The following is a 27,313-nucleotide window of genomic DNA, read 5'->3' on the forward strand; positions in this document are numbered from 1 at the left end:
AGATGTGATGGCAGGCAAAGAGATAGATAGGAAGACAGCAGCAGAACTGATAGATGGAACCATGTGAGAGTAGAAACTGGAGAACATCCATCATTTTCACCTCACGTTTAATTAGCTTGTTATACTAAACATAATTTGAAACAAGGAAATCACAGTAGAATATCTGTTAACACACGTCACACGAGGCATTCAACAGCAAACTAACAGTCCACCACACACAACTTTACAAACATGTCACTTCAAACTTCGAAAGGTCATACAGATAACAAAAGGAGAACCCAATGGCAGTCCAGTCCATTGAACTGCTGAACTACTTCCTGTTCACTGTGGCTGCATTTTCATACCACACCTGAGACAAAACAACCTCATGCAAAGCTGGATTGTCTTCATTATGTGCTTTGTTGAACGTTGTTGGCCTAGTTTAAGACATCACCAGCTGACCACTTTTAGGTGCATCGGAGTACCATGCTTTCAGGCATTCTGTTCCAAAAGATGTTCAGACCCATGATGACACCATATACTGTATGTGACTTGAAACACGTCGATTTTTTCAGCAGATTACTGCAGAGAGTATTCTTAGATGTCTCAATTGGACCTCATTATTTCTCAAGGCCAGGTGCTGATACAGACATGTAGAGGATGTTCACGAGCCAACTCTGAGTGGACTTAGGGGTAGAAAAGTAACAGATTCAGACTAAGCCACCATACTGTTCTATGCTATAGTTCTAAGGTTAAACGAATAATTGTAGATGAATGTATCAATTGTCAACAGCAACCTGGACTGCAGGTGTTCTGGATGTGTGTACAGTCTCTGACTGATAGAAGACCTCTTCCAAGATTCTAACAAATTACAAGCCTCTTATCCCCAAGCATCCTGTTGCCAGATCAATCTGAAAGAAAGCATCTTTCAATGGGATGCCTGACCACTGCAGACTGGGACCATCCAACAGGACCGTCACCTCTACAAATGTTAGACTCTGTGTCCGACATTTTTGTGTCATATACTTTACCATTGGTTGAAACCAATGGTACCAATGTGTTTCGACCTTTATAGCAGTAGACCAGCTGGATATTTGCTAAAGGACACTTGAGGACTGTTCTATGGCCACCCATTTATGAACAATCAAAGGGAGCTTAGACAAGGGTTCACCTTTGTAGCTTTAAGGTTGACATGTTGGTCAAAAATGCCCAAATTCAAGGCTTGACCTTTACTTTCTTCTTTTTTTCCAGTAAAGAATGTTAAGTATCCCATAAATTGTTAAGTGACAACACCTAAAGATACTCAAGATTTTTCACTTCAAATATTGATGGTCAGTGCAATCTGACTAGCTGTGGTAAGAATGGCACATGAGAATTCAGTAAGGGTTAGAATCACTCATTCTTTGCAAAGGAGAATAATGTGCATATACTACATTTAGACAAGTGGTCTCCAATGCTAGATCTACTGACCTGCAAGTTTTAGTTGTATCCCTGCTTTAACACCTCAAGCAAATTATTGAATTACCTCTTGAAATGCCATCAAGTTTGGCAAAAGGCCTGGTAACGACTCATTCATCTGATTGGCTATGCTGAAGCAGGGATGCATCTAAAACCTGCGGGACAAAATATGTTGAAGACAAGGGTTAGAGACCCCTGACTTAGACAAAAATCAAATGACCACTAGGGCTGCATAATATATTGCAAATGTATTATTACTGTGACATCACTGAATGGAATATGCCTGTTATTAGGAAGAGCCTACACTGTAAAATGTAAAAGTAAAGTGTACTCAAAAAGAAAAGTGACCTGAACTCATTCCAGCCTACTCTGTTGACTATACTAACTTAAACTTAGCAAAGACAACTTTCTACTGAGGCAAGTACTCAAACTCATCAGCAGCAAGTAACCTGAACTTGGAGGTATGAGTGAGCAAAACGCATCTACATAACCAGCAGAAAACTCGGCATCATTCGGCAGCTCTCGTTGAACGCACATGCGCATTGGACACTGACGAGTGACGACTTGTTTGAAAGAAGCTCCAAACTGTCAACAATACGGCGGTTGCTGCAGCTAAGTTTTGTCACGGTAAGTCCCACTGTTTTTTAGCAAATTTATATTCGTTATCTCGGCCGTATAATTCATCCGTAAGTCCAGGTTTTGAGGTTAACTTTATGTGTAATGATTTAGCGATGCCTGGGACTAACGTCAGTCGAAAATATCATGTTTATTTAGTGGCAACAAGATGGAGCGGCAGAGCAAAAAAGCTGTCCGGGGCGCAAAAGAAAAAAAGGAAAAGGGATAAGGATAAAGATGTTGGCGGGTTAAAAAAGCCGCTGTACTGTTATAGAAGGCTTATGATGAGTAGACTGCCATAGGTGGGACAGCTGTAAACTGTAGGAGAAGCAGCCGTGATGAAGAAGTGTAGGGTCACCAGATTTGGGTTTCTGAAAAGGAGGACACTTTTTTGTTGGCGGGGTAGAATCTGACACACATGCGCAACGGGGTGGAGATGGGGAGACGGGGGTGGGGGTAGAACCAGCGGTAGCATTAAGAAATCGGTAGCACATGTGTGTACATAAGTACCGATTCTTTGCCATACAAAGAAACCTGGAATGGAGTAGTGGAACGGAGTGGCAATGTAATCACAATGCACTGTAAGCTATGTAATGTGTTTTGAGGCAGTTGACCAAAATCCCTAACGATTTTTAAATTCCCCCCGGACATTTTTTTAGGTCTGAAAAGTAGGACATGTCCGGGAAAAAGAGGACGTCTGGTCACCCTAAAGAAGTGTTATGTTGATATGTAATTGTGGTGTTGTTCTATTGTTGTTAGGACTGCAAGACCCAGACGTCTCTCACACCCCCATTTGGATCCTGACCATCATTCCTGAGGACAGGCAGGCCTCCACTGACTCACTGCACCTCCAGTCTTCAAGTACTGCCATCATTTTGGAAGAAAGTCTTGTCATGAATGATCTTGGGAATCTTCCACATGCCATGTGCTTGCTCTTTGGACTTATTTATTCTCTGAATTTGGAGTACCCTCAACAACTGAAGTACACCTTTGACTTCATCCAAAGGGTGCTTCTGTCACTTGGACATAAATCCCTAAAACCAAAAATACAATCACTCAAAAATCTTCTGATGCAATGAGTGAATGTGATGTGACATTATGGATCAACGTTGATACCTTTACTCTTATTGGAAAAGAGATTTTTATTTCTTGTTTGATTCTTTTTTTGTTGGAGAGAGCATCATTGCATTTGCAGACTGCTAAATGGTTCTATGTTAATGAGGAGAAACATTACTTCACTTCACTACTTCACTATTTACTTTATCAATGTTCTGATAAATGTTGGGCTCTAGTATTGAGAATTGAGTTTTTGTTTCACACCAGTCAACAAAGACATTTAAGCAGGGATTCTCAAAGTTTTAAAGGCTGAGGGCCATTTGAAGGATTCAATATTAGATTGAAGGCTACCCTAGAAAAAAAGGCGTGTCATTTTTTTCCCCTAAAAAAGTCTATGGAAAACTTTGTTTCCAGGTTAGTGTGTATGTAACCACACTTGAGAAACTTGTATTTAAGGTAAACTTGTTCAATTATTAAACATTTTTTTCCATTCAAACTGTTGTCTGTTGGCTCTTCGTTCCAATAACTTAACACTTTTGGTTCATCTTACTTGAACATATCAAGGCAATTGGTTTCCTGATATTTTGCAAGTAATGTGAACGTTTAAACGTGTAAGTATAACTTATTTTTATGAGTACTGCTTAATTGACATAACTCACAATTTGAAGTAGTCATAATTGACATTTTATAGTCAACTTTACTAATGATTTTGAGTTAACGGCACTCAGGTTTACTGTCATTATCTGAGTGGTCTAAACATAGTTATTTTTAGCAATAACACCTTAAAATGAATTAGCTACTTTACTTGAAGATTTTGAGGCAATCGGTTTCCTAACTTTTTTTAAGTAAAGTGAACTTATTACATTTTACAGTGTAGACTGATTTAAGTGTCAGCTAGTTATTGAAGTAGAATGCATTCAAGATGGCTTTTTATTTGGTGACAAATAAAAAAGCTTTAGAAGACAAAAAAGTGGAAAGACTGCAAGTCTATGAGTTAGCCAATGGATGAACCAAAATTTTATTCACTTAAATCCAAATAAAACTCAAGTTATAATGATTTTACAAAAGAGCCTTACTAGTAAACCTGATAAAATTCTTGGTTCCCTTACTCCTTTTCATCAGTCTTCTGTTAGGAATCTTGGTGTCATTTTTGACACTTGTAATCTGGAGAAGCAGTGAAATCAAGCTCTTATTTTATCTGTGCTGTCTATTAAAGATTAAATCAATCTTCTCTATCAAAGACTTTGAGAAATGTATGCATGCCGTCATTACTACATGTTTAGACTACTACAACTCATTAAATCTTCTTTACAGCATCTCTAAATGATTCAAAATGCCGCAGCTAGACTCCTAACTGGAACCCAGAAACGAAAGCATGTAACCGCATTACTGGTTTCTCTGTATTGGTTGCCAGTTTCTTATTGGATTGATTTTTAAAGCTCTAAATAGTTTAGCTCCAGCTTATCTCCAAGACTTTCTTCGTGATCTTTGGCTTTTCCATAAGGCCTGACTTTGTAATTTACTTGTCCTGAGTTTTAATTTGTGGTTTTACTCTGTGGTTTAATGTGTTTTTATCTGTAGTTTATGGTCACCCATTTATGTCCAGCACTTTAGTGTAGTTAATATCTGTTTTTAAAGTGCCTTAAAAATAAATTGACATTGAATTTGATTATTTCCAGCAGGTGGATAGTCTACTTACAACCTTGGTTATGAGTTTAGTTTGAACACAAAAGCATTAAGTTTTCTAAGTTATTGCAAGTCATATCAGACTCCCCAAACCCTAAAAACCCCAACTCGGAATCAACAACAATGGAGCCAATGTACAGCGGAGTATACGGGTGGTCCATGTCGCACATACTGAAGCTGCTAATGAAGAGACAAACATGAATCAAAAGTAATCAGAGCACAGAGGACTGGTGTTATGGTGAACTGCAACAGTCAACAGGCATGCAGCAACCAAGGCAGAAAGGCAGGCAGACAGTGTACCAGAGCAGGAGAGGGGACAGGCTCTTTGGTGCTGGTGACCACATTAGCCTTGTTGTTGATCTGGAGGACAGTGGACAGAAAGACAGGCAGGACAGGGCAAAGGTGACAAGGCTTAGTGTCCAAACATTCACTGCTGTAAAAGGAAGAAAGGAAGGAAAAAGTGGGATATTGTGTGTGGACTGGAAACTGACAGTCAGATCAGGCAACCATCGGGAACTGTCTACACTTTCTTCAAAATAAGAGCATGGGTGTCTAACTACTTGAAAAATTCTTAGCAGCCAATAACAAAAAAACTTCAACACAGATGTGAAACGTGGTTCAACTGAAAAGTTTCAAAACAGCAAAGAAAATTAGTGCTTTTGAATTTATCTGGGAAGATTTATTTAGGAGAAGCCTAGTGTGCTCAATGTCTTCAAAGCGATCAAAAGCAGTAAACAAGAAATGAGCTCCACTATTAGGATCAGTTTAAAGCACACCATCTACACCAAGATTTTTTTTTAAATTGAGCTCATTGTACAATGAAAAATATCAAGGTTGCAGTACTGATTGGACAAAGAGAAGCTCTGTTGGCTCATCACAATCCTAAATGGGTGAAATCAAGTCCACTTTAGAAGCAGCCATGTGAGTAAAACACACTGTCTCAGTATGAGTGGATGGTTTTCATTTCCTGTCAGGACAGCAGAGAGAACAGTGACAGAAAAGAAGGCGTCAATCATCAGTTCTTTAATTCCCAGCCGTCTTCCCCAGTGCTCACTGTAGATGCTTTTCCTTTGCTAACACAGAGTGACCATGTGGAAGTAAATCTTTAGTGGGAAAAGGTTTCACAGCCACTCAGACAGATTTAACCAAGGAAACCCGAATGTCCATTTCATTAACACTATCATAAAACTATCAGAGCCAAACAATAGTGAATGAGTGCTAAGGGTTAATTATGAGAATAAACAAGAAGTGATGAAGATGGAGAGGTAGGGCACTTACTTTGACGCCATCTGTTTTTTTGTTCAGCACGCTCTTGGCTGCTGTGAAGACAAAAATAACAATATGAGAAAATCAGCGACCAGCTGAAATTAATTATCACACATCAACATACGCATACAATGACACATTTTACTGAGATTAATTGTCTCAAAAATTATTACGATAAACGATAATACTGTTTGAAGACCTTTTTACACTGATTTAATAGAAATGACATAATAATGCATGTGATTTCCAACCAAAGATAGATACACTTTATTTACAAAAGAACATTTAACACTGGAACTGATAAAATAAACAAAACAACCAAAAAACAAAAATAAAATGGATTCTCAGTCTCCATTAACAAAAATGACTTGAATAAAAACACCAAAGTGTAAATAAATACTGCATTCAACCAAAAGAGTGCAGATTATAAAGTCTGTATACTATATTAACCTTCAGTAATTATTAGATTTAAATAGAGAAGATGGGCACATCGACTACCTGATGCAATAGTTCACACTACACGTTAGTGTAGTGTGAACTATTGCATCAGGTAGTCATAAGGGGCCCTTATGACAATGTTAGAAAGTTGATCGTTCTAAGATTGTCTCTTATGATTTCATAACTGATCATCCTGTAGTGTGTGGTGTGTTACGGTAGATCGTTGTGGCGCTCCGATCTAAATCAGGGGTTTTCCCGACTAACACAGCCTGTTAAATGTGACAGGTAGCCAATCAGAAAGCCCCTCCAGCTAGCTCTTGGGAAGTGGAATGTCACCTCTCTGGTGGGGAAGGAGCCGGAGCTAGTGTGTGAGGATGAGAGGTTCCGGCTAGAAATAGTCGGTCTCACCCCGACGCATGGCTCTGGTTCTGGAACCAGTCTCCTGGAGAGGGACTGGACATACTTCCACTCTGGAGTTGCCCAAGGTGAGAGGCGTCGGGCAGGAGTGGGCATACTTGTTGATCCCCATCTCGGCGCCTGTACGTTGGGGTTTACCCCAGTGAACGAGAGGGTAGGCTCCCTCCGCCTACGGGTGGGGGGAGGGCTCCTGAATGTCATTTGTGCTTACGGGCCGAACGACAGCTCAGATTACCCACCCTTCTTGGAGTCCCTAGAGGGGGTACTGGAGAGTGCACCTCCTGGGAACTCCCATATTCTGCTGTGGGACTTCAGTGCTCACGTGGGCAATGACAGTGAGGCCTGGAGGGGCATGGTAGGGAGGAAAAGCCCCCCGATCTGAACTCGAGTGGTGTTCTGTTGTTGGACTTCTGTGCTCGTCATGAATTGTCCATACCAAACACCATGTTCAAGCACGAGGGTGTCCATATGTGCACTTGGCACCAGGACACCCATCACACAGTTCGATGATCGACTTTGTCATAATTTCATTGGATCTGCGGCCGTATATCTTGGACACTTGGGTGAAGTGTCACCCGAGTGTCCAAGGTAGTGGTGGTGTCCAACTCACCACCACTACCTGGTGGTGAGTTGGCTCCGGTGGTGGGGGAGGATGCCGGTCAGACCTGGCAGGCCCAAATGTGTTGTGAGGGTCTGCTGGGAACGTCTGGCAGAATCCCCTGTGAGAAGGAGCTTTAACTCCCATCTCCGGCAGAACTTCGAATATGTCCCAGGGGAGGTGGGAGACATGGAGTCTGAGTGGACCATGTTCCGTGCCTCCATTGTCGAGGTGGCTCATCGGAGCTGTAGCCACAAGGTTGTCAGTGCCTGTCGTGGCGGCAACCTTCGAACCTGTTGGTGGACACCTTCAGTGAGGGAAGCCATCAGGCTGAAGAAGGAGTCCTATTGGGCCTTTTTGGCCTGTGGGACTCCGGAAGCAGCTGATGGGTACCGGCAGGCGAAGCAGCATGCGGCTCGGGTGGTTGCTGAGGCAAAAACTCAGGCATGGGAGGAGATTGGAGAGGCCATGGAGAAAGACTTCCATATGGCTTCGAGGCGATTCTGCTCCACCATCCGACGTCTCAGGGGGGAAAAGCAGTACAGCACCAACACTGTTTACAGTGGGGATGGTGTGCTGCTGACCTCAACTCAGAATGTTGTGGGCCGGTGGGCAGAATACTTCGAAGACCTCCTCTATCCTACCAACATGCCTTCTATTGTGGAAGCTGAGCCTGGGGACTCTGGGTTGGGCTCTCCAATATCTGGGGTCAAGGTCGCCGAGGTGGTCAAAAAGCTCCTCGGTGGCAGGGGCCTGGGGGTGGATGAGATCCACCCGGAGTTCCTTAAGGCTATGGATGTTGTAGGGTTGGGTTGGTTAATGCGACTCTTCAATATCGCATGGACATCGGGGGCAGTTCCCCTGGATTGGCAAACTGGGGTGGTGGTCCCCCTGTTCAAAAAGGGGGACCGGAGGGTGTGCTCCAATTACAGGGGGGGTCACACTCTTAAGCCTCCCTGGCAAGGTCTATTTGGGGGTTCTGGAGTGGAGGGTCCATCGGATTGTTGAACCTCGGATTCAGGAAGAGCAGTTTGGTTTTCGTCCTGGTCGTGGAACACTGGACCAGCTCTACACCCTCAGCAGGGTCCTGGAGGGTGCATGGGAGTTCGCCCAACCAGTCTACATGTGTTTTGTGGACTTGGAGAAGGCGTTCGACCGTGTCCCTCTGGAAGCCCTGTGGAGCGTTATCCGGGAGTATGGGGTACCGGGCCCTTTGATACGGGCTGTCAGGTCCCTGTACGACCGGTGTCAGAGTCTGGTCCGCATTGCCGGCAGTAAGTCAGGCTCGTTTCCGGTGAGAGTTGGAATCCGCCAGGGCTGCCCTTTGTCACCGATTCTGTTCATTACTTTTATGGACAGAATTTCTAGGTGCAGCCAAGGTGTTGAGGGGATCCGTTTTGGTGGCCTTAGAATTGTATCTCTGCTTTTTGCGGATGATGTGGTCCTTTTGGCTTCATCAGGACGTGATCTGCAGCTCTCGCTGGAGCGGTTCGCAGCCGAGTGTGAAGCGGCTGGGATGAGGATCAGTACCTCCAAATCCGAGGCCATGGTCTTGAGCCAGAAAAGGGTAGAGTGCCTTCTCCGGGTCAGGGGGGGTGTCCTGCCCCAAGTGGAGGAATTCGAGTATCTCGGGATCTTGTTCATGAATGGGGGAAGAAGGGAGCGGGAGATCGACAGGCGGATTGGGGCAGCGTCTTGCCGTCAAGCTTGGCGCTGTACCGGTCCGTCGTGGTGAAGAGAGAGCTGAGCCAAAAAGTGAAGCTCTCAATTTACCGGTCAATCTACGTTCCCACCCTCATTTATGGTCATGAGCTTTGGGTCATGACTGAAAGAACAAGATCATGGATACAAGCGGCCGAAATGGGTTTTCTCCGTAGGGTGTCTGGGCTCTCCCTTAGAGATAGGGTGAGAAGCTCAGTTATCCGGGAGGGACTCAGAGTAGAGCCGTTGTTCCTTCACATCAAGAGGGGCCAGTTGAGGTGGCTCGGGCATCTGGTCAGGATGCCTCCTGGACGCCTCCCTGGTTAGGTGTTCCGGGCATGTCCCACCGGGAGGAGGCCCCGGGGAAGACCCAGGACACGCTGGAGGGACTATGTCTCTCGGCTGGCCTGGGAACGCCTTGGGATTCCTCTGGAGGAGCTGGAAGAAGTGGCTGGGGAGAGGGAAGTGTCTGAAGCTGCTACCTACGCGCCCCAGCCCTCGGATAAGCGAAAGAAGATGGATGGATGTTGGACACCACACAGCACGATGGAACCCGACTGAACTGTTATACCTAGGATTTCTGTCGGCTAATGTGTGATCTGTCAGATTTTAAAAATGGGCCACAGCTGTAAGATCATGTAGTGTGCGCTGGGCATTACACTAAGGAAATGAGGAAGGGAGGGTCAGTGGAGAGCAGCGGAGTTGAGCCTTTTTTCATTCAGTGTCATCAACAGAAAGAGAAGAAGGCCGGTAGAGACAATAGAGCCGATAATTAAAATGAGGTTGACACTTTTAACTGATTGTGTATCGGGACAGGCTTACATGCACACACACATTTACGCAAAGTCTGTTCAACGTTGGCCAATTACGGTCTGCGTCAGGGTGGGCACCCTGCTACATTTGAGGGAAAATGAGGGAAAAATTGCAGAGTTCAGGATTTCTCCCAGTGTACTACAAGTCTATAAAACAAGCCTTGCTTGTTTTATAAAAAAAAAAAAAAAAAATAGTTTAATTTTTTTTGTATACACCAGTAACCCTGCACTGTAGGGTCGTTGCTGCATTGAGCATTTCACCAGCAGAATCAGAGAAGAAGAAGGCCGGTAGAGACAACAGAATTCTTCCCGAATAAGGGTTTATATAGTTGATGCATTGAACAAGGCATGAGGCTGGCAGCGCGCAGATATCTGGAGCCTCATTGGCCGCCTAGCATGCTAAAGCAGCTGAATCTCAAAGTTTACCTCAGTGCAGTTTGCACCTGACTTCTCAATCAAACTGGAAAGTTGTTCTTGGAGAAAAACTTCACCTGTATCACTATTCATATTTAACCCCCTGTGAAGAATCATTTTTTAAGCTATGAGTCAAGTTTAAACATTACAGTTTTTACTCTTCTTGCGCAGCACAATATGAACTGCAGGTATAACTTCTTGTTCTTCTGTGTGTGAATATTTATGTCGCGTTTTAGAGGTGTGCATTGAGCATGCTGTGAGAATGATAAATATTTGTGAAGAAAGAAGTATGTATGAGTGTGTGTTTGCATCTCAACACACATTGTTTGGCTCTGTGTCTGCGCTCATAAAGTTTATGTGTGTGTTCCTCGGTGGAACGTGTGTCAGTGTGTCGTAGTCACGCAGCATGCTGTTTTTAATGATCTTTTATTGTGGCATCGCAATTCCTCTAACAGCACCATGTCAAATGCTTTTTCTGCTTCCTGTTAGGCAGATTCTAGCACATGTGCAAAAAATTTGCTATTTATTTTAATAGTATGTTTTTTGTTTGTCATTCTTGAGACTATAGTTGTGATGTGCTTACACATTGTCAACAACGTACTCCAGTTTGTGTCTTATTCTCTAATGTATTTTTATTTTGCTCATTTATGTTTCTTGTTTGAAATAAATTTATTAGGGAAAATAAGAGACTTCATCCACTTGAAAATAAGAGCATGAATATAAATGTCCATCTACTAAAGAGTCGATAACCAAAAGAAAACTTCAACACAGCTTTCATTTCAATCTTCATTCAACTGAACGTTTACAAAGCAGTCGAGTATATTACCGCTTTAAAATTTAACCAGAGAAATGTATTTAGGGGAGCTAAGTGCACAATGCGCTTTCAAGTTAGCAAAAACGCTAAAGCCCTAAACAATAGGTTAACTCTTATTAGCGCATTAGCATACCACTGGTACTGCCATAGAACAATGAAGGAGTAAAACAACTGTAAAACATCAGGATTAAAACAGAACATTATAGAAGGACAATTGACTGATTTTGGTGCTCGGTGGTTGGAATGGAGCAGATTGTGACAGCAACAAAAGCTAACATGAAAAAGATGGCACCAAATTCATGAGTAAAATCATAAGAACAGAAACAGAGAGAAAAGAGTTTTTAAATCTACACAATAAAGAAAGTAAAACAGCGGCTGTGAGAAATTACTATCATTTTTAAATTCTTTGTCCCTGAATATGTGGAATATTTCCACAGTAGAAACTTTTCCCTGGAAGCAGGAAAATGTTTAGGACAAATATTATTTTCACTTCATTTCCCCTGAATTTACCAGAATAGAAATTTACCCCAGAAAAAGGTCAAAGTAAAGAGGCATTAAGAGTCAACTTCCTTCTCCTGCTAATAATCTGACTTTTTTCTAGGTGGAAGTTTTGCTGTTGCTGTCAGTGAGCATGGTTGCAAAACTCTGGGAATGTTGCAGATCTGAGAGAAAATGGGCCTTCCATCTATTTCATTTCTCATTTCTAATGAGTTTGCAGAGGTCCTCAAAGGGCAGCTACATCACTTCAATAAATAACTTATATCAACATTATTTTTGATGCTAACTGGAGGTTTTGTTACAGAAAAGTCTAACAAAAGACTTTTGTACAACTTATATTTATATGTATAGATATTACATAATATTTATACATATATACTGATATACGTATAAATATATTCCTTATATTCAAATATTACTATAATCACTTCTATTCAATTAATTAAAACACAGAAATGTAGATTTTAGTGGTATTTTTTTACTTTTTTTGTCTTGATATGACCAACAACAGAATGACTGTTGAATGACATGCCTCCAAACCACAGCAGTACTAGTTGCAATAAAGACTCTTACCTTCCAGAGAAATGTTACCAGACAAGAGGAGAAGGAGGGAAAAAAAGCGAAAGTCACTGCTAAGAACATTGAACATACTTATTTTGGCTATAGATCACAAATATTTCATTCAAATTCACCTAATTTAGATATAAGAGACATATTTTAATATACATCTAAAATCTTTGTTTGTTTTTTAAGTGACATGCTGCAGCTTAGAGCAGACGTTCTGTGTGAGAGTTCACTGTTGGGTGGAGGTTGAGTGGTGTTAAGTCTGTGAAATATTACTACCAGCAGCGACGGTTCGACAGCGGGAGCAGAACCAGCGTCTTACACCGTCAGCTCGTTGACTTGAACTACTTTTTGGGCTATTTGTTTAGCTTTCTGACCGTGATGCTAATCCAGGTGAGTGTTGGTAGTTGTACGCTGCTTTACCTGCTGGCTGGCTGATCCGGATGTCTTTTTTTCCCTGCAGTGAGCCTCGATGTAGCCAAACTCCGTCAACTATTTGTTTTTGAAATGCCATATTAGATTGTGTTGATGCATTGTGACGTGCTTCACTCTCGAGGTAGATTTCTACCACAACATGCAAACGTCCCCATTCACTCTCAGACCGTTAAAGTTCCACACCACATCGCTTAGGATTTGTTGCCCTGTGCTTGTGCAGTGTGAAGGAAAAAGGAGATGAGCTGCACACGCAGGCTGCGAAGTCAGATAAACGTGATTGATTTTGGTGATCGGTAACAAGAAACATTGATCAGCGATCTCCCATCATACACTTTTTAACGGAAATCGGCCGATTATGATCAGTAGCCAATCGATCGGCACACCTCCACACCCAATGTGTCTTGCTGGGTTGCCCTTTGAAAGGGATCTGTAAATTAGATTGTAATGATTTGCTCAGAGTTTTTAGCAATTGAACGGAGGACAGATGGGGACCTTCAAAACCAGCTCTTCTAGCATTTCAGAGAAATCAATATTACAGATAGAGCAGAGAAGAATTCTGGTTTTACCCAGAATTTACTCTGAACTCTTTCAGTCCTACCTGAGAAGTTGCGAGTGGCAATCATAGTTGTCAGAATGGCACCCTTCAGAAAACAATGAGTGAGAAAAAACTTAGTTAGACAAGACCTGGAAAATATCTAAACATCTATTTCAGGAAAAAAAACACTTCTGATTTGAAGCAGCAAAGTGAACAGTGCCTGTTCAGAAGTTCAGAGCAGACCTTTACCTTCAGTTTCCTTCTGGCATTGAATTTCTTGAGGCACTCCACTGTTTCCTGTCTGTGCACCATGGAGGCCACGGTGGAGCGTTGCTGTGAATACAGAGACGACATGGCATTAAAAGTGGCTCTTGGGAAATCAGATAACAAGCTCCACTTGAGTCATGGAGGTTGAGGAGTATATATCTATGATACTTACACAGATCCAGGGGTGTTTGAGAGCGTCTGCAGCAGTTACTCTCTTAGCTGGATTGATGGTTAGCATCTTATTGATCAGGTCTTTGGCCTCAGCGGTCACCGTGTCCCACTCTGGAGAGGGGAACTGTTAGGGAGAAGACGTAAAGATCAGCTATGCACATTTAATCCCTGTCTTCAGTTCATTTCTTAGGTTTCATTTTATTTATATGGCACATTTTCAGCAACAAGGCAGTTCAAAGTGCATTCCATGAATTAAAAGGAAATGCAAACAACTAGATGTCTGCTCCAATATTAGCTCATTAGCAGAGCTGTGTAGAAATGGACTGTAAGCTAGTGAGGCAGTGTAGCCGTTTAATTCGAGTGTGTAGGACAAGGGACACATCTAAAAGTTTCACAACTCTGGCCCTCAAGGACTGCAGCTTGAGACCACTGCCCAAGGGGAGTTAGATTCAAAAATTTTTGTGCCTGTTTCGAATGAGAACGCACAAGTCGGCTGATTCCTCTCTGGACATTTATAATGAACATTCAAGGCAGGTGGTACAGGTCAAGCAAGGGCAAGTCCCAGTTCACTTTTTGGTTTGCTAGAAACAACTAGTTATGTAACATGCACAGCAGCAGATTCCTGTTGTCTCAACATACTCGGGTGTCCTTCACTCCTCAAAGGCCCACGTGTTCTCAATATGGAGTCAAAGTGGACATCTGCTGTATACGTTTGCAAGTAGGTTTGTGACTTTTACAGGGAACTGATTGGCAGGAAGCAGTATCAATCAATTGATATTTCAGCTATCTCGACGGCCCCTAGCTATCCTTTAAAATACAATACTGAACTACTGCTACTTTTTTCCCCACATTTTGAACACTCTGGTCTATACTAAGGTGCAGCTAATGTGTGTTTTTTTGATGCTGCCAAAAACATTTTGCCTCATAAAAATAGACCAAACAAATTAATGAGTAGTTTGCAGAGGTCCAATGAAATTGTGCGATAAATCAAGTGCACTTTCACTGTTCAATAACTTTTATAAATCCAGTAGCGTCTGCAGATCTACGCACTGTGAGTTCGTCCGACAGCTCAAATTGTATAAAAATGAGAACTGAAAATTCTAGCAAGGTCTACCAGTGGGGGCTCCTTTTCATCATGGAGCAGAGGCCCAGCTATTTTAATTAGTAAGCATTTCCCATTTAAGGCCATTGACTGCATAAACAATGATGGTGGTCACCATGTCATAGTGAGAGGTGTTTTATATGAGGAGGAAATTGCAATCTTGAATATTTATTTCCCTCCTGGTCACCCCAAGGGGACTTTATGACCACTGCTTTCACAAAGCTTGTGAACCTAAATATCAAGAACTCCTTTGTTGGAGGAGACTGCAATTGCCACCTAAACCCAATTATGGATAAATATCCTCAAGGCAAGTTAGGTCTTCTTCCCCAGGTCAAAACTCTCATCACTTTATGTCAGGAGCTGAACTATGTGGATGTATGAGAACACATTTGGTAGACAAAGAATTTGCATTTTTCTCCACAGTGCATTCGTGCTATACAAGAATTGTCTACTTCTTTGTCCCAAACCGTATATTATCATAGATAATGTCCAGTTCGATCAGTAATATAATTATATCTGACCATGCCACAGTCCTTATTAACTGTAAGATCGGAAACCCGTGTCCTCAAAATAAACGTTGGCACCTCGACTCTTCCACTTTTTCTGATCAGAAATTTATAACTTATTTTATAGAAGAATTTAAACAGTTCTGAGTTATTAATATACCCTCCACAGATAATCCGTCATTACTTTGGGAGAAAAGCCTATTCAAGAGGTCTCAATACTTCTTATACAAGTTATAAAAGAGGCAGACAAGCTGAGCGGCAGACAATTTTAGAATCTAATCTAGAGCTTGCAGAAGAAAACTATATTAAAAAAATCCTCCACACATAAACTTAAGGAAATCACTTCATTCATCACTGGACCATCTACTGACAAAAGAGGCAGACATTAAAATTAGATTTGCAAGACAAAGGTTATACAAACATGGCAACAAACCTGGAAAATATTTAGCATATTTTTAACAAAAAAGAAGTCTGACTCACAGTCTATTTCTTCGAACAAAAATTCAAATGGAAAACAGATTTTTGATTCTGTAGCTATTAATGATGTCTTCAAAAAGTTCTACAAAAACCTTTACAAATCTCAATTATATAATGATACAGGTTTTTTGTTTTTCTCTCAATCTCCCTAAGCTGACTGAGGAACAGGTGGATTGTCCCTTATCAAGGAGGGAGTTATTGGATGCTATTAAGGAGCTAATGTCTGTAATGTATACTCCCTCTTTTAATCAACAATGACCAAACAGGCTTCATTAAGTGTCTTAACTCAAATAACGACACATTTAACACAATTCAGATATTTAATCAAAAATCATTACCTGGTGTAGTGGTCTCTCTCGATGCCAAAAAGGCATTCAATCGTGCCGAGTGGCCCTATTTGTTTTTTACATTACAGCAGTTTGGCCTCAGCGAGAGTTTTATAAAATAGATTATGCTTTTGTATAATAATCCCTGCTCAGCGGTTCTTACAAATGGGTTGCGGTGCCCCAACTTCCATGTTTTGAGAGGGACTAGGCAGGGCTGCCCTCTCCCCCCCTACTCTTTGCCTTAACTGTGGAGCCGCTTGCAGAACCTAACCATTGGACAAAGACAGCATAAAATCACCCTATATGCTGATGATGTGCTAGTGGTATTGACTCAGCCCGAAACATCCATACCCTCTTTCATTGAGACCATCAATAAATTCAGTGACATTTCAGGTTATAAAATCAATTTCAACAAATCAGAAGTAATGCCACAAGGCATCTTGAAACAAAAACCACAGACTCCTTCTCCTTTCCCCTTTTAGGTGGTCCCCAGAGGGTTTTGTGTATCACTCCTGCTGTTGACCAGATGTATAAAAGTAATTTTATCCCCCTTTTGAGCATGTCAGATTGGACCTGGAGAGATGGAGGACCTTACCATTATCTTCGCTCGGCAGTGTTGGTCTTCTGAAAATTAACGTCCTACCCAGGTTATTATATCCAATACAGATGATTCCAATCCTTTTTACACATAAGACCATTAAAACTTTAAATAGCTGGTTCAGTTCCTTTATATGGGCAGAATATCTACACTTCGTCTTCCAACCACAGAAGACCGTCTTGACCTCCCAGACATAAGAAAGTATCAGCTTAGTGCTCACATACAGGTAGCTCCTGATTGGATACAGAAACCAGTTTCTCTCTCTGGCTTGATATAGAGAGTTCCATGTCTAACATCCCTGTGAAAAATGTACTATTCTTTAGTAGACTTTAAAATGTGTTATAGTGACCCTCTCACCTTATCTACTGTGACAGCTTGGCAAATAATTCAAAAGCTTGAGGGCAGGTCTTACCTTTTCACTCCATTCTGTAATAATCCACTTTTTCCACCTGGAATTTCTGGCTCTGGCTTTCGAGTGTGGGCAACAAAAGGTATATCTGTTCTTTCTGATTTAATGGATAAATCAAACTGGATGTCCTTTGATCAGTTAATCACCAAATATAATATTCACAGACATGACTTCTTTCAGTATTTACAGGTGAGGGACGACATTTTAAAGAACACAATGCTCAGCAACCAATATGTCTCTGGTTGAGAAAATCAATTATTTCAAAAATTATAAGTTCTATTAAGACCTGTTATAGCTTATTTAAAAAATTGGGGGTTACAAAACAGACTTTCTTAAAGTCTGTTTTGTAAAAATAGCTAGCTATGGAGATCAGCAATGAGGCTTGGAATGAAGCTTGGGAATGCTAAATATTTGAGTGATTGTAATAAGGTTAAAGCTATTCAACTTAAAATTTTACATTGTGCCCATATATCTCCCCATCTACATCACCAATTTAATCCAGACTGTTCTCCACTTTGCCCCAAATGTAAAATAGAGGTGGGTAATCTAACTTACTGTCTTTGGTCCTGTAGGAAAATTCAAGTATTCTGGTACAGTATAAAGGAAGAGTTGGACAAGATCTTTTCCATTAGCACTGAGTGTAATCCAATGTATATGTTACTGGGAGTGACGAACAACAGCCTTAAGAAGACCTGTGAAAAACACCTGTACAGGACGCTTCCATTCTGTGTTAGGAAACGTGTCCTCTTCAACTGGATAAGAGATGAGGCTCCATCCAAAACACAAAGGCAAAGGACGTTCTTGAATATGTGTCATTGGACTTTCTAACTAGTAAATTGCACAGTAGAGAAAATATGTTTCATAATATTTGGGACCCCTTTATACTACACTGTTCTATTTTTTCATATAACCTTACATAATATATTGCAATAATGTGCCTTCATTTCTTTCCCTTTTTTATGTCTGAGCCGGGGTAATGTTAATGTTAATGTTGATGTTACTGTATGGTTGCGTCTTTGTCTATATTAACATACAGAAATAAGTAAACATATGTTGGAAAAAAAAAAAAATCCTCCATTAGGTCAACTTCCTTTCAGGCCGTGACTCAACATCACTGACTGGCAGCTGGCCCTGAAATACTCAGGCAGAGAGGAAGAACATGATGCGGTCTGGGCTCTGAACCTTGGCCTGGTCTTTACAATACACAGAAGCACACACAGCCCTCAGAGTAAAACTCACATCATAAGCTCCAGCTTTAATCTGCTGGTACAGTTTATGCTGGTCCTCATCCCAGAACGGAGGGTATCCTACCAGCAGAATATAGAGGATCACTCCTAAAAACACAAAAACAAACAAGATAGTGGAAACACAGCTCCATTTATTGTGCATGTTAATTTGCACATGAAAGCATAAATTAAAAGTAAGTCTGGATAAGGTGTGATTAAAGTAGACTTTACTGCATTCAAGAAAAAAAAAATCATACATAATTCATGTTCAAAAGTGTATTTTATTGCAGAATTCTTCATATTTCCTGCTTATTATTTGATCCCTTGATTCTGATGTTTGCACACAGTGCTAATTATTTAGTAGCCATAGTGAAAGGATCCAAGCAGGAAACGACTGAACGGTGTATAATCAAAGGACAACCGCGCTCAATGGGTGAACTGCCCTACAGGCTCGTAGATCAATGTGCTACCTGGAGTGATGTTTCTGATTGGTCAGCTGATTGTCAGGAAAAGATGAAAGGCTATTGATGCTGTGGATTCAGTTGGTCAGCACAAGTGTGTCCAACAGAGTGGGTGTGTGTGTGTGTGTGTGCTTGGGTGAGTGAGTGAATGAGTGAGTGGTACATCTCAGGCCCAGGAAAGCTGGCCCATCAGACTTGTGTGAAGCGGCTGTCAGCACCCATTAATTCAAGAGCTTACTGGGCATACACACACATACACACCCACACACACCCACACGCACACACACACGCCCACCCACACACACACACACAAATCTACAGAGCAGAAAGAAAGTGCAGCTATTCTAAATGTAATGCTCATTCAATCAAATTTATGAACATATTTATTGTGATATTTGCATTCAGCTGTCCAACCCAGTCATCTGCTGTTCCACTGCAGTACATTAGCTGTGTTGTATCTTTGAAACTGTAAATTATGGAAATTATTGCAGTGAAAATGCACAATCACCTTCTAAGCTGGATACGGCTGTGTTTTATCATTACAGTGCAGAAAATCTCAGACGTATTTGATCCATTTATTGTCAATGGCTACTTTCACACACCAGCTGCTCTTGATGTTCAGTTCAACATATTAGCTGAAATATTATTTTCTGTTTGGTCGTTTATACTTGAATGATGGAACTGCAATTAGACTTCTGTGAGAACAGAACCCCAAAGTGACTCACATGATCAGAACAGACGTAACAGACATACAGAAGACATACAGTAGCAGGGCCAACCCAAAGCATAGGTAAACTAAGCAGCAGTTTAGGGCTCCACTAGGGAGCCAAGTGGAATTGATTTTTTTGTTATTATTACTTTTTTTTAGTAATGATATGATTCTATTACACACAATTTCACTATGAAATTGTATATATGTCTCTGTGCGTGTGTGTGTGTGTGTGTGTGTGTGTGTTTTCCTAAATAAAGTAGTGAAATATGCAGAAAACCTTACCACAGGCCCACATATCCACAGGCTTGCCATATGGATCTTTCCTCAGGACCTCTGGAGACAAATACCCTGGTGTACCAGCAAAACCTGAACCAGACAAACACACAGACATCAACATTAAACTGGGCCATCTGCCATGTGAGAAAGTTCATTAAAAACTTCTCAGTAACAAGTAGTTCACAGGACCCAGGGGTTAGGGTTAGGGTTAAGTGGAGGTCAACAAGCTGGAAGAAAGGAAAACACTTAGCACCATGTAGAGCCCTTGGCTCAGCATCAGTACCATGCAGTCTAGTTTTAAACTGGCCTCAGAGTACCTTCACTCAAAGAGAAAGAACAACGCAACTTACAGTAAAGTCAGAACACAACATGAAATGGTTCCACTTAGAAACTGGTGCTCAGGGATTGGACTAATTATTTATCTGGTCTACAGAGAATGGGGAGAGAGAAATCGTTCTGAAGTGAAGCCAAAAGGAATCTGAGATGAGCGTCAGGAGCTGTGGCACGCCTAAGCCCTTCAGAAAGCTAAATAAACTAATACAGTGGTATAGGAATAAGCCAAGAACTGGCATAAATTGCTATCAAAAGCATCTTATGGAGGAAAACCAGATAGTTTCCATATGTGCAGTGTTGATGTACAATTCCATGTCCATGTACCCATGCCGATGATGATCAATTCCACATATTCAAATCCACCTAATTCCTGGTGGTGATGCTGTTGGATTGATTTTTTTTCTTTTTTTGCAACTTCCTGTGATCAATCTGAGGTTATTTTTATAACTACTCTTATGTAGCAAGTTCTTTTCTTTTCAATAACTGATTTTCTGTTACGTCAAGTTTCTTCATTTTTACCCAGTTTCAATAATCTACCAACGTCCTTTAAATAGTCAGTATTATGCATTTTCCAGGCACATAATGTTGTTTTATAGCATTGCATCAAGTAACTGTTACCTTCAGCTGTTATAAAAAGGCTATATATAACAAATATGACTTAAGAAAAATTGACTTCAAAATTTAACACCTTGAATTTGGGCTTCTGTCTCTTTAAAAACTCCTGCTCTTTTTGAAACCTTGGCTTCAGGGAATCATCACAATATGGCTCCTCTATTAACCCTTTAATGTCTTTTTACCAGCGTTGCATTGAAAAGTAGCTCGTATATGGAGCTCAGCAGGTGTTTGCCTGCAACATTTGGCAAACACCTGGTGGAACTGAAGGAGTTGCAGGGGAGGACTGCTCTGAAAGGAGGAAGCTCGGAAACTGCAGCTCTGAGGAGCAGCTGCACCTTGAAGGTGGAGCTAGGTCCAATTGGTGTTTTGAAAAGTTGAATGGTTGTCATGGAGATGAATGGATTTCTCAAACATGCATGAAAGAATTAAGGCAAAACTCCAGATATGTTTATGATGAAGGGACAAAATTGTAGCATGATGTAAAGCTCAAAAAAGATAATTTAATATAATACTGCCCCTTTCAAACTTGAATATTTCTGAACATTACTATTTGGGTAAATACAAAAATCCTCAACCTATGTCTTTTTTGGCTGACTGTGCTGCTACTCAAGCTTTCAATGAGAAACCTAGCTGACTGGGGAATGTGCAGAGGACTGTGGAGCTGTGGGGATTGAGTTGAGGTTTTGGTGCCCTACATCTCACCTTATGCTTTTTTGATCTGGAGGCTGCTGATCCCTTCCAGAGGTAGCTACGCCCCACACTGACGTGGGTCTGTGTGGGGCGTATTGACTTCTCTGGGCGGGTTTCTTGTGCCCATATGCATGTAATCTCTAGTGTAGCAGCCTCTCTACCATTCTCACAACATTGCACCTCCAGGTGACAAATTCATATACTCGCACAACACAAGCACACTTATCTCTACACATATGATTATCCACCCACACAGGTGCTTCCACCTGGTATCGATGAGAGTGGGATTTCTTTTTTGTAGAGCAAATTGGCCCTGGCACATGTAGGCAAAGATCTGCTCTAAATGGTGGGCCTGAAAAGGCCCCATTGGACAATGTGAAAATAGGGCTGCTGAGAGCAGATCAGGAATAATTTTTGATTTCAGAAGTAATGGGTTATTAATGCCTTGTTTCACGTGAAAACTTGAAAACATGCCATACTACTCAGTGGAAACGAGTGGTACGGCACTGGGAGGTATACGCCATGTTATGGACTAGCGTATTCAGAAGAGTTTTTCCACTACCAGTTGGACCCTCAATGAGATTGGGATGATGGGGTTAAAGCCAAACACCTAACACGACGTCTTTGTAGTGCAACAACAAATATGTTGCACTGGTATGTATTGTGTTTGTCACAAGTAATTGTGTTTTTCTGTCTCCCTATCAATGGACAGTGTTGTGTGACACCAGTAGCTCCACCCTAATCATATGGTACCATTGTCCTGTGAACTTCAAACTAAAGGGGGCCCAGGAATGGAGCAGTATGAGTTGCTTTTAGAATGGAATAATGGCCTAAGATTTACTTGACAAAAAGTTAAGTAAAAAAGTGTTCCTTTTTATGTTGCCTAAATCATCTTTTGGCAAGAAAGAGGTGATCATGTTTTGCCTAAAGCGATTTTGGGAAAAAATGACTTGGGCTGTTGCATTAGGAACGTGACAAATTAGCAAACTTCTGACAGCTATAACTTGTTAGGAGCCGCACATAACAATAGATTTGAAGAAGCACCTAAATTCACTGGGATAGTCAGAGGTAATTTTTCAGGCCGTCCTCCCAATGTATGGAAGAAGAAAGCTTGGATGTGACTATATTATTCTGTTTAAGATATAAAAGGTTCCATCTGTACATGTTCTGCAAGAGACCTTGTTTGTACGAGCAAGAATTCTTGACAGAAGTCATACACATAACTCCAGCAAAGTTAATAATATGAATAAGATGGATCTTTATAACAAACGGTTTTCACTGAGAGATGTACAGTTTTCTCTACTTTTGGTGCTTATTGTCCCTCAGGAACTAAGTTTGGAAATGTGGCTAGCAACTATTTAATTCAAAGTAGATTTCATCTAAACTTTCTTATGGTTTTCTTGGACTGGGAGGTATGATTAATTTAACTGCATAGACATGGAAGAAACAAGAAAAAAACAAGTACTACCAATCTCACTCAAATTTAAAAAAAAATTGTACATACCAAACCATGCCTGCTGGTCTCCCTGCACTTCTATAGCCAGGCCAAAATCAGCCAGCTTAACCGCTGCTCCCTTCAGCTTGCTGGCTAGCAGCAGGTTCTCTGGCTTAGATTGGAGAAACAAAATATACCGTTAGTATTTCACAGCAGCACAGTCATGTAACAATAAGTTCAAAAGTTGAAAACAAAGGGAGAGGCGGAAACGTTGTGAAGGGTTTCCCCCAGTGTATTATAAGCCAGGCGTTGGTGCCACAACCACCGAGCTTAGTAAGTTTTCTGGGGGAAACCCTGCTATCGTTTCATGAAACACTAAAGTTAGAGCTCAGCTGAACTAGAATCTAAACTGTTAAATAACAAACTCATTCCTCAGAGTCATAAGCTGACTAGTAAGGCCATCTCCAAATAGCTGGGATGGAGAGATGCTGATGGATTCTGCTTAAACAGACATAATCAGATACTTGGAAGGAAGTGACTAATGCTAAGATGGAAAAGGCTTCAGAGTAGGTGAATCGCACACACTTTGTGACATTTACAAAAAAAATTTTGTTGCAATTTCTGGTATTAGCCAAACTCTTAACAGACAGTAAAGTAACAACAAAAGAAGAACGTGATCATCTACTCCCATTCATTTATTCAATAAATGTTCTGAAATGAAGGTTTGAGATTAAGTTCTTCACATAAATGAGTTATACGGAGAACAAGTAGATATGGATGGTGAATCTGACAGGAAGTTGATAATATGACTTGTTTTTCATCTACAGCACCAATCACTGTTAAACCAGCAGGACGCTGGTCCCAAAACTGAGAAAACATTTCAATGATATGCAGGATGTGGTGCTCATTTCCAGCTCATATCACTCTTCCTACTAGCTGCTGAAATTAAGTTGGGTCCAATACAAAAAAACGCACCATGCATACCAAATGAAGAGCTGAATGCCCAGCACATTCTTTGAAGGTTGGAGTTGGATTAAGGTGAAATTAGCACATCTGAAACCATAAAATGATACTCTCTGGAATGACCTGCTCCATAGTAGGGGCGCACTGAAAGTGGCCAGCCAATAAATTTGTCCCAATTTCCTTAGTTTTGGGTTATCGGCCTAAACCTGCATAAAAAATGTATCTTATCCATCAATCTACTCTACCTCCACAAAGGACTGAAACTCAGTTAATGTCCCCTTGTAAGAGTGGGTTGACCCACCAAATCACGTCAGTAAATGTGGTTAACAATAGTCACCCCACCCCTCAAAGTGCTTCACACTATATTTTAGGCATTGACTCATTCAGACACACACTAATGATGAGCCTGCAGTCTGACAGAGGTGAGACTGCCTAGCACAGTCGCCACTGTGTCCTCTGACCTCCACAAGCAAGCAAGGTGGGTGAAGTGTCTTGCCCAAGGACACAACGACAGAGGCAGATGGAGGGGGGATCGAACCAGAAACCTGTCAACTGCAGGGCGAACTCCTACCACCGTCACCCCTATGAAATATGGTAAATGGTGGTAAAGGGCTTTGTACTTGTATAGCGCTTTAGCAAGTTCAGAGGATCCCAAAGCAATTCACGCTACTAGATGGTAGCCACAGCTGCCCCACATTCGACGTCAAAATAAGGCAACCAATTTGGCTTTAGTACATTTTGGTATCCAGAGAAGCTCATGGATGTGACTATATTATTCACATCCATGAATACTATAATATCACTAACCCTTTGAGACTTTAAAACAAACCATCATCAGCCCTACACAATAGTACTTCTCAGCTATTAAGTGCTTGTGCTACTTGATATGCTACTTTTGGTTTTTGACATATTCAGCACATTCACAGAATCTGGAGATCTGTACTTGGTTCCTAATAACACAAGGACAGACAAATAGATACTAATGAAACCAACTGAAACATTTTCTAATTGTTCTGCCCTTAACAATACAGAGAGCAGTTAAGATTTTAACTGTGTGAGTTGAAGCTTTTTCTTCATTTCTTTAGGCATATCTTTGGATTTCTAATATCCATTACTGAACAGAATTTAATGTGATAAAATGGAAACTAACGTGTCAACGTGTCCAGGTGATAGATGCTGAAAAACCGATTGAAAGGTTCCGTTCTAATTCACTTCCATCATGGTTCATATTCTATTTAGGAACTTCTCTGGTATATCCATTTATACTTTAAATACCAAAGGGCATTATGAGGGTCAAAGGCCAGTCCTAATGTGGTGGACCCTATTTCTTGGGTAAGTGTAAGGTGTTAGATTTAAGGTGTAAGGTTTTAATAAGGGTAGAAATACAACCGTGCACACGTATGTGTTTTCCCCTTTATTTGTTGATGGGCTGATTTGTTTCCCTGTAGTTGTTTGTTTTAGAGTTTTGCTGACAAGCCATTGCAGCTGCTTGGCAACAGCCAATCAGGTCACTAAGAGGCAGCAGTCATCCAATGCAAAATGCAAGCTTATTATTGCTGAAAGTAAACAAAACCTTGCACACACACCTGCTGCATTTGGTTGCCAAATGAGATCTTTCTCAACAAACCATATTCAGAAACATCCACTTTAGAAGTTTAGAAGAAAAAAAGTTGAATGTAACATGATTTTAATTCAAATTGTTCACAACAAATGTAGTCTAAATATGCATCTGCTTAATTTTAAAACCAAATAGTTTGGTGATTAAGTTAGAAAAAGATGGTTTGGATGTAGAAGGGAAGAATCAGCCAAAAGTAGAACAAAAGGCAGAGTGAGGTCACAGAATAGGGATGTAAACATATCTCCACTTACCTTGAGGTCACGGTGAACCACACCCATCTGGTGGCAGTGGAGCACAGCCTCTAGGATCTGCTGAATGCAATGACTGCATGCAAACACCAGGGGGCCTTGGGTTAGTGACAAGCTCTTGCATACTATACATGCCTGTGTTTGCTTTGACACTTGGGCAGCTGCTGGCTGTGTTAGTGGTGAGCCTGTGCAAGAAGATTAAGTCTGACTGACCACAATCAAGAGCCATTCATAAAAGTGATCAACATACTAAATGGGATTCTGGAGAATTTTCTCGGTGGCTGTAATAGCTGAACACAGCTGGTTTTCTGCTCAGGTGTCAAAACAAAAGTGGGTTTCAACCTTGACCAACCGGAGGAAGGACCATAGAAGAGAGGAGGGAGACAGTGGTACACCTTGTTGAGGAAAAATGATTGTTTTTAGTGCTTAATAGAGTTAATCTTACGCCATGTGTAAAAGGTATATTGAACATTCTTATTTTGAACAAATTTCTTAATTTTAAACAGGTTTGTGCTAAGGATTTAAAACTAAACTATTCGATGGGTAAGTATGCAAAGGTCAGGAACCAAATGCAGATCAAAGGAGATCTCGAGGAGGCTCCTGCTGTGTTATCAGAGGTCAGGAGGCCATAAAATTAGCATCTACTGCAGGACAGAACCCTGTTTGGTTCACAGAACATCAAAAGTCTTCCAACCAACATCTGGGATGGTATAAAACTGAATACAACACAGAATGTTGAAACCATTAACATTTAATTTCTAAGACATTTTTCTAAGTATTAATAGCAGGTTTTTAAAGAAAATTGTTTTATCTAAGTTTAGAACTACTAATCTAGTAAATGATGAATGTATTTGAAAATTGTACAATATCTGTGACAATATCTGAATCAAATGGAAATTGTTTGAATGTTATGTTTTATAGGTTAAAAAGGAATTGTACCTCATTTTGTTCTGTTGATTTTATGTGTTATTTTTGCTAAGGACTCACTTTGGAGATGCTGGATGCAGCAGAGCAAAACTGGGTTTTGTGAGGGTAACCTTTCCTTGAACCAAATTACTGGATTTAAGTTTGTTCTGAGATAACGGGAGACACTCCGAATTTCACAGGTATCTGTGAAGTCTTATTTTATGGTTTTATTGGCCCAAATGGCCCTAGAGCCCAGAATACCAGGATGCAGCTGCTTGCTCCTTTGTCTTACCGGAGACCAAAATGGCCTTTGATCTCTGCCGTAAAAAAGTGGAAGTTCTAAGTTTTTCTGAGTGTCTAAGGTAGCTTCTGGTTGGTCAAACAGAAGTACGCCTTAATTGAATATATTAACAAGGAAAGAAACGCCTTCACTATAAGAGTTCGTGCACAGGAATAATAATTTAGATAGCTACCCTATTTTGCCTTTTCGGCATCAGCTTTCTCCAAAGACATGTCTTTGCCTCTTTCTCTATCTTTTCTTTTTCTATTTCTTTTTGTCTCAAGTAAAGAATGTATATATCTGTAACTCTGCGGTTTTCTTGTTAATTCATACGCTGCTTTGTATGGGATTAAACTCTGTAATTCTGTGACATCATCACGCATTGCTGTTTTCCTTGTCGCCGCCCGC

General features: G+C 41.0%; 1 protein-coding gene across 8 annotated transcripts in view; it reads right to left on the reverse strand.

Annotated features, from left to right (window-relative positions):
- Window positions 1-27,313, reverse strand: part of camk2d1 (calcium/calmodulin-dependent protein kinase (CaM kinase) II delta 1) — a 113,814-nt gene that overhangs the window by 27,227 nt on the left and 59,274 nt on the right. For 2 of the 8 annotated variants that reach the window (XM_044097129.1, XM_044097127.1), the window contains exons 6-14: window positions 25,723-25,795; window positions 22,960-23,062; window positions 19,824-19,907; window positions 18,382-18,476; window positions 13,726-13,848; window positions 13,536-13,619; window positions 13,350-13,392; window positions 6,073-6,110; window positions 5,095-5,154 (exon numbers count right to left, since the gene is read on the reverse strand). In XM_044097129.1, coding sequence (XP_043953064.1) covers window positions 5,095-5,154; window positions 6,073-6,110; window positions 13,350-13,392; window positions 13,536-13,619; window positions 13,726-13,848; window positions 18,382-18,476; window positions 19,824-19,907; window positions 22,960-23,062; window positions 25,723-25,795 — 703 coding nt within the window. Of the gene's footprint in view, window positions 1-5,094; window positions 5,155-6,072; window positions 6,114-13,349; window positions 13,393-13,535; window positions 13,620-13,725; window positions 13,849-18,381; window positions 18,477-19,823; window positions 19,908-22,959; window positions 23,063-25,722; window positions 25,796-27,313 lie in introns of all 8 variants that reach the window. The other 6 variants (XM_044097128.1, XM_044097126.1, XM_044097132.1 and 3 more) reach the window with 3 other exon arrangements.

Source organism: Gambusia affinis, linkage group LG18 (assembly GCF_019740435.1).
Source record: "Gambusia affinis linkage group LG18, SWU_Gaff_1.0, whole genome shotgun sequence".
In the NCBI taxonomy this organism is placed as follows: Eukaryota; Metazoa; Chordata; class Actinopteri; order Cyprinodontiformes; family Poeciliidae; genus Gambusia; species Gambusia affinis.